Source organism: Pelobates fuscus, chromosome 3, assembly GCF_036172605.1.
Source record: "Pelobates fuscus isolate aPelFus1 chromosome 3, aPelFus1.pri, whole genome shotgun sequence".
Taxonomy (NCBI): Eukaryota; Metazoa; Chordata; class Amphibia; order Anura; family Pelobatidae; genus Pelobates; species Pelobates fuscus.
In genome coordinates, this window is record NC_086319.1 from 416,314,182 (window position 1) to 416,322,183 (window position 8,002).

General features: G+C 37.9%; 1 protein-coding gene across 1 annotated transcript; it reads right to left on the reverse strand.

Annotated features, from left to right (window-relative positions):
• Positions 1–3,498: 3,498 nt before the first annotated feature.
• On the reverse strand, positions 3,499–6,530 carry LOC134602072 (olfactory receptor 5P80-like). Its single transcript, XM_063446571.1, has 2 exons — positions 6,483–6,530; positions 3,499–4,476 (listed from the first exon to the last, which is right to left on the reverse strand). Exons 1-2 carry the CDS (start codon positions 6,528–6,530, stop codon positions 3,499–3,501), a joined length of 1,026 nt encoding a protein of 341 aa, XP_063302641.1.
• Between the last annotated feature and the right edge of the window lie 1,472 nt (positions 6,531–8,002).

The window sequence follows — 8,002 nt, forward strand, 5'->3', positions numbered from 1 at the left end:
TTTAAAGCAAGGGATGAGGTTGCTGCAGGATTTGAATCAATTTTTACCATAGTTACCGCAAACAAGAATTTAAACTGGATAAATTATATTTATTACAACCAACAGCGTTTTGTTAATTACACCAGAGACGCCCTCCAGGGGTTGGCCGAACAGCTGCAGGCCACATCCCAAATGACTTTTCAGAACAGAATGGCCCTAGATATGATCTTAGCCGAGAAAGGAGGGGTTTGTAAAATTTTACCCGACACCATGACATGTTGTACATATATCCCAGAAAACACAGGCCCTAATGGTAAAGTTACATTAGCCATAGAAAAATTAAATGACCTGTCTGAAGAGTTAAAAAGGAATTCTGGGATAAAAGATCCCTGGGAAAGATGGTTTGGTTGGATGACAGGATGGCAAAAGGCTTTAATGCAGATTGGTATGGCTATACTAATTTTTCTTTTTATTCTTGCTCTTCTCTTTTGTTGTGTCCTCCCATGTCTGAGAAAATCCCTCATGAAGACTGTTGACCAAACGGCACCCACTTTCACCCATCTCGAAGTTGATGACCAAGAATCCCAAGACATCAATTCACCCTGTCTGCCGCTGCAAACATTCCCTTTTGTTGATAAAGTGCAGGAATTCTAGGAAGGGACTAGCTTAGGGACAGCATCTGTCAGTGAATGGTAAAGGCCCCGTGCGGAGAAGTGGTGGGTTAGCTGCCATGGGACACCCATGGGTGTGAAGTGTTCGAGAGCCATACTGATGGATGAGTTAGCCTATTATTAGGGTCAGCTCTAGGGACAGACTTGCACTTTGCATTAACACCTGACTAGCGGCCACGGGGTTTCTGTGCCTTTGGGTTAACACGTCTTCTGATACTAACATAATAAAGTTTTATCTCTTAGAATCTAACATTTCATAGGGGGGACTGATGTGGAATTATTAAAAATTACTATTGTACTTGTATTGAATTACTGTACTAACTCCATTTTAACTTTATACTGTGACTTCCTCCTCCATTTTGTCCCCCTAACCTGACTCTTTCAATCCTCCATTTTGTCCTCATGACTTAACTTGTTCATTTTAAAACTACATTACGTGACTGAACTTCCCAACCCAATTAGTACAGTAGACAAAGACTGTGTTTTCCTACAAGGACAAATACCAGGAGGTGCTGGTTACTCCTTAAGACTTGCTGGCTACTCCTTAGAATTTGTAAGATAGTATAGTTTGAAGGCCACAGAACACAGTAGTAATGAAATGTTCTATTCATAAGAGACCTTGCACCTGGACATGAAGCCTGATATCATTGACCGTGTAAAATGACGCTTAGGACCCCCTTATCCCCACCCGTGTCCAGAATAATCCCACCTCTGATGGGTGGGCACGGGACTAACCTTTTTTTATTTTTGAACCAATAGGTAAGACACTAACACCGACACTTAACAATTAATCCAATTGATGGTGTTTATTTGCTGATATTCTAATAATCAATGATGACGCAAAATGCCTCTTAAAAGGGCCTGCGCGCCCGCTTTTTCTTCACTTGCCAATAAACTTTCTCGAAGTTATTTTAACCTGAACCTTGTGTGTCAGACTTAATTACTTCAGCGTATATACGCAATTTAATTTTATTGATTTGGACAGGAACAGATAGACATTTGAACATTTTGGTTTACTTTCAAAAAGTACCATAACACCAGCAGGAGCAGCAAAGAAAGAGCTACAGAGGGCGGAGCCTTTTTGTAACCTGTTGCAATGTGTTTTAATGCATATGATTTATATCCCAAGCATTAAGCCTGGATACTTTGAGATCCAGTAATATGCCTTCCTATCCTTTCCCACAATGCCTTCTGGTAGGTGGCTGACATAACTTACTGAGGATCCCCTCTTACCTGAAACTGTCAACACGTGTTACTGCTTTTACCAACAGTCACTACTTACTATAACACCGGATGCTACTTTTGAAAGTAGTGGCTGTTTAACAACTGCCAATCTTACAAGTAGCAGCAAGAAGATTCCAAGCTCTCATAATTATATTCTCTAAGGAAAGAACTTGTTCCAACCCTATCACTATGTTTACTGGCTACCACTAAGACTCCAAATTAACCAATTGTTAATGTATGTTAATGGTGGAACTACCAGGGTCTGTGACACGTCCCTGGAGTTCCACCTGTAAGGTCTCTATGGCAATATATTGAAGAACAGTCAAATCTTTCAAGGGAGCTTGTGGTCTGCAGCTCTGCCAGGTGCAGACCAGTTCAGAAATGCTCCATCTGTGTTCCTGAGATTCAGAGTGCTTTTTGGGCACCTGTTCTAAAGAAGGATATCATGGCACTAGAAAAAGCGCAGAGGCGGGCTACAAAATTAATAAAAGGAATGGAACATATCAGCTATGAAGAAAGGTTAACAAATTTAAACCTATTTAGTTTAGAAAAACGTCGCCTGAGAGGGGATATGATAACATTATACAAATATATTCGGGGCCAATACAAACCATTGTGTGGAAATCTATTCACAAACCGGACTTTACATAGGACACGAGGCCATGCGTTTAGACTGGAAGAAAGAAGATTTCGTCTAAGGCAAAGGGAAGGTTTTTTTTACTGTAAGAACAATCAGGATGTGGAATTCTCTGCCTGAAGAAGTGGTTTTATCAGAGTCCATACAGATGCTCAAACAGCTACTAGATGCATACTTGCAAAGACAGAATATTCAAGGATATAATCTTTCAATGTAGGGTAATAACTGCTTGATTCAAGGATAAATCTGACTGCCATTCTGGAGTCAAGAAGGAATTTTTTGTCCTAGCTTGTTGCAAAATTGTGCTTCAAACTGGGTTTTTTTTTTTGTTTTGCCTTTTGGATCAACAGCAAATAACAAGTGTGAGGAAGGCTGAACTTGATGGACGCAAGTCTCTTTTCAGCTATCTAACTATGTAACTATGTAAGTGCTGCTGCTTAGTTTCCATGACAACACCCTTGACTAATTCATTGACTATTTACTCTGGTATGCTGCAGCAAGCTTGGTCACTAGAAAGTAATGGATTGTACGCCAATCCCTGCAAAAAGGGATACAAACTACTTTTTTTTATGTTTTATTAAATAAGTTGTGGGGGTCTTCAATACATCCTCTCCCATACTTACCACAGAGCTGCCACAAGGGAATTTCACACACATCCCACTCTGTCAAAGCCCACCAATATCACACTCGGCCAATCTAACACATCACCCCCCCTTCCCTCCCAACACACACACACACAATCCCAAGACTTTGGTCAAGGACGAAGCCTGTCATTGATTCTTTCATCGTTGCCCTGTGGTTTCTAGTTACACTCTTGATATATGTGTAATCTTGGTGTTGCACAAGTGATGATGGTGGATCTCCTTGATAAATATAGGGCGCATCTGGGGCATCTGGTATTATCATTTCTTGGATGCTTAACTGCAGGGAAATGATGACCCTGAAGCTGTACATCTGCTCTACTATCCAATACCATGAGCCAGACTACTAAAAATCACGGATCTTTAGAAAAAAGAAATATATTAAACTTCTACATTTTTTCTTTCTCCAAATAGATTTTAAAGCTGCCTTGATTTCTTGGTTCCTCAGACTGTATATTAAAGGATTCAATAAAGGGGTCACAACTGTGTACACGAGGGACACAATCTTATTCATATTAAATGACTGTTTTCCTGAAGGAAATACATAGATAGCAGCTAGAGTCCCGTAATACGTGCACACGACAGTGAGGTGGGAACTGCATGTGGAGAAGGCTTTCTGTCTCCCAGTGGTGGATGATATTCTATGTATTGCGAGAAAGATACAAACATAAGTAGAAATAATAAACATAGTTTCAATTACAATTTCTGGAGCAGATATTATAAATATCATAGTTTGTACAATTGTTGTATCAGAACAAGAAACCTGCAAGAAAGGAGCATAATCACAGAAGAAATGGTCAATAGTATTTGAAATGCAAAATTGTAAATGACACAAACAAATATTAAGCATCATTGAGAGACATAAACCCAGTGTCCAAGACAACACAACTAGTCCAAGACAAAATGGGAAATTCATTATCGTTACATAATGCAATGGTTTACAGACAGCCACATATCTATCATAGGACATCATGGTGAGAAGAAGACATTCTGTAGCTGAAGACAAGCTAAAGAAATAAAGCTGAGTAATACACCCACTAACTGTCATGGGGCTACCATCTTGTAAGGTGACATATAATAAATTTGGTGTAATAGTCATACTAAGTATAATATCACAAAAGGACAAGTGGCTGAGCAAGACGTACATGGGAGATCTGAGATATTGAGTAGTAGAAACCAGCATTATCATTAGAAGATTTCCAGTTATTGTCATCATAAACACTATGAAGACACCAGCGAAGAAAATTATTCTAGAGGTGCGTTGAAGCTGGAACCCAAGGAGGAAGAATTCTGGATTAGCTGACTGGTTATGTCTTGGAATCATCTGATGAAAGAGCAAAAAAGACAGTCATAATAAGTCCCACATTTAAATGATTTTTTGAAGGAGCTATAAAAATTACCATGTAAATGCTATAAATGAAAATTGGCTGCCACTTAATTGAAAATTGTAATGCTTATTGATTAAAATGTATTGATTGAGACTATAAAAATCCTTTAACCCCTTTCCGACATTAGGTTAAACTTTACTGTCTTTCAAAAAGAGAGCTTTAACGCTGTTAAGGCAGTATGGCACGTCATAGCAATCAAACCCTGCTTGCAGCCTTTATACTTACCCTTCATGAAGGAACCAATTGGGGAACTGCCTGGAAACTCATGCAGTCCTTCTGTAGCCAGTACTGCCAATCTGAATCATGTGATTTGGATGACAACTGATCACATGACTTAGATCAGCTGGTTTGCAAGATGGCCTGCAGTGCAAAAGGCAATCTTTACATTAAAAAGCTTGCTATGGTATCCTAACTTAAATATACACTTAGATATAAATTACATATATAAATGTATATTTCTTGACTGATCTTGATAAAGACCCCAGGAGGGTCGAAACGTCAATTTTTTGTTACCCACATTAAATACCTTTATTTCACTTTAGTGAAGACCTAGTGTGCTCCCTTTATTGATTTGTTTATATACTACGCGGGATTGCACCTAGGCATTTAGATACTCTTTAATAATTGATAAAGGAGGACAGCCCTGATGATCTATTTTTTTTTTTATGTATATTTTTGTATTATTTTTACATAATTATGTGTTTTTATTAATTATATATTGAGGAATCTGCCTGACAACCCAGGCAGAAAGTCCAGAGAATGTTGATGATATAATCTGTGAATGAGCTGTTTATGTATAAAAAATGCAAAAAATAAATATGGGCACCAAATTAGCCTGGGTTTGTTAGTGGCTACTAAAAAAAACTGGGCAAACCCCTTTTTGAATTCCCTGGGTTGTCTTCTTTTGCAAATTATATGCTATGATGGGGTAATTCTCATTCCTGGGCAATTATTCATTCTTGTGGTCTCAAATGCAGCATAGGCCCAGCAAACCAATCTGGCAAATTTCAAAGTATAAAAACTGAAATGGGCAAGCCATTTGTTTGACCATGTGACTTTTTTAAACCCCATAAAACCTAAAAATAGGGGACATTGTTATACTCATGAGACATCACTGAACACAAATATGTGTAATGTATTGCAGTAAAAGCTAACAATATTATAACATTCACAGTTAAAATGCCATTCAGAACTTGGAAAATAAAAACATTTCTTTAAATTTTATTCCTTTTAAATTATGTTTCATATATATAGATGTGAAATGAAAGCCCTGGAGTCCTGAACAAAATGGTATATAGTAAGTGTGAGTGCACTTAATACGAAGGAGGTAAATTATGGTTAAACAGACACATAGTTACATAGTTACATAGTTACATAGTTAGATAGCTGAAAAGAGACTTGCGTCCATCAAGTTCAGCCTTCCTCACACCTGTTTTTTGCTGTTGATCCAAAAGAGAAAAAAAAAAAAAACCCAGTTTGAAGCACAATTTTGCAACAAGCTAGGACAAAAAATTCCTTATTGACCCCAGAATGGCAGTCAGATTTATCCTTGAATCAAGCAGTTATTACCCTACATTGAAAGATTATATCCTTGAATATTCTGTCTTTGCAAGTATGCATCTAGTAGCTGTTTGAACATCTGTATGGACTCTGATAAAACCACTTCTTCAGGCAGAGAATTCCACATCCTGATTGTTCTTACAGTAAAAAAACATAGCTCAAATTCCAGGCTTTGTTTTGGTCCACTATTATTTTGGGGGACAGGAGATATCAATACAATACATGACAAATATATAATAGTATGCTTTGGTAATAAGATGTAGAACATGTTGTTTTTTGACACAATCTGCGTGACTATGGCTCCTTTCAGGTATGCTTGCCGCGGCCTTTTTTGAAGACCTTTCTGCTTGCCGCTGCCTTTTTTGAAGAACCTTTACCTCACCGCTGCTCCTTTCTGCTTGCTGTGACCTTTTTTGAAGACACCAGCCATGGTATACCACGTGTTATCCAGCTGGTTGTGCTCCCCCAACACGGCACAGAGTAGATGATACGATCGCTTACATCTTTAATCATCACTATACCATGCCAATTGATTCAGGGGGTTGAGCTTGCTGGGCATCCTTCGTTCTTACCTACCGATTGCTTGAGCTTCACCAGACTCATATTGCTACAGCATCTGGATCTCTGGAGGGGGCCCCCCACTGATAAGTACTTCTACATTCATTTATCCATTCATATTAGTTTGATTCATGTGAATGTTGCTATGGCTGTTTACTATTATTAGACTTTTACAGAGGTTATTGCACCCGTGATATTTAACAATATGGTTGATATACCCTTAATTTTTTTGTAATTTTGATTAGTTTTCTTGATTTAAGGTTTTTATATATTTTCTCATTTTGTGGTGCTCATATATTTTATACATTCTTCTGATCGCTCATTTTTACATTGCTACATTCTTGTTTTAGTTGTTTATACGGCATTATTACAATTTGTATCAGTTTTCTTTTATAGTGTTTTTATTTCTCCGGAGCAGCTTATGTGTGTTTTAATTATATTTTTTATCCATTGTTATACTATTAAATTATCACTTATATATATTTCATATGGATACTCTGTTTCTTATTAGGAGTGCTTGCACTTTATCTGTATGTTTGTTAACTTCATATAACTTAGTCGCTCTTCTACTGTGTGAAGCTGCCCATATTCATTATTTATCAATTATCTATTGCTATTGTTGTTTTAGTTGACCTATACTCTTTTATGGTTTATCCTTTCAGGTATGATAAACATTACAGATGTCTGGCCCTGGTTATTTGTTGGTACAGGCCAAGTTTAGCTTAGAAACTGTTTTATTCAAGTATTCTATCTGCTAACCTGTGATTTTAGGTATAATATATTCAGAGCTCTTAGTCCCAGGATACACTATGTAATTATTGTAAAATAAATGTGACAGTAGCAAAAATCTAATGAAGCATACGTGTAATGAGTCTATGAAAATAACAGTGAAGAAATTACTTTATAACTAAATTATCTAAAATGCAGAAATTATGTTACATAGATACATAGCGCGCTGTCTTGGCGTCATACTTGACTCTGGTCTCACCTTTGAGCCTCACATCCAGCATGTTGCCAAATCCTGTAGATTCCATCTTAAAAACATAGCCCGCATCCGCCCCTTTCTTGCACCAGATACTACCAAGGAGCTTGTCCATGCTCTAGTAATTTCCCGCATGGATTATTGTAACCCTCTCCTGATTGGTCTCCCCAATAGCCGTACTGCACCCTTACAGTCCGTAATGAATGCTGCTGCTAGATTGATTTTCCTCTCTAGTCGTTTCTCTCACACCTCACCCCTCTGCCAGTCCTTACATTGGCTTCCTGTATGCTATAGGAGTCAATTCAAGGTACTAACTCACACCTATAAAGCACTGAACAACTCTAGCCCCTCTTATATCTCCT

Coding starts and splice junctions, on each gene's coding strand:
- LOC134602072 (XM_063446571.1), bottom strand. CDS start 6,530: ATGGCTGGTGTCTTCAAAAAAGGTCACAGCAAGCAGAAAGGAGCAGCG. Junction 4,477..6,482: donor GCAAGCAGAAAGGAGCAGCG/GTGAGGTAAAGG, acceptor CTCTTTCATCAG/ATGATTCCAAGACATAACCA.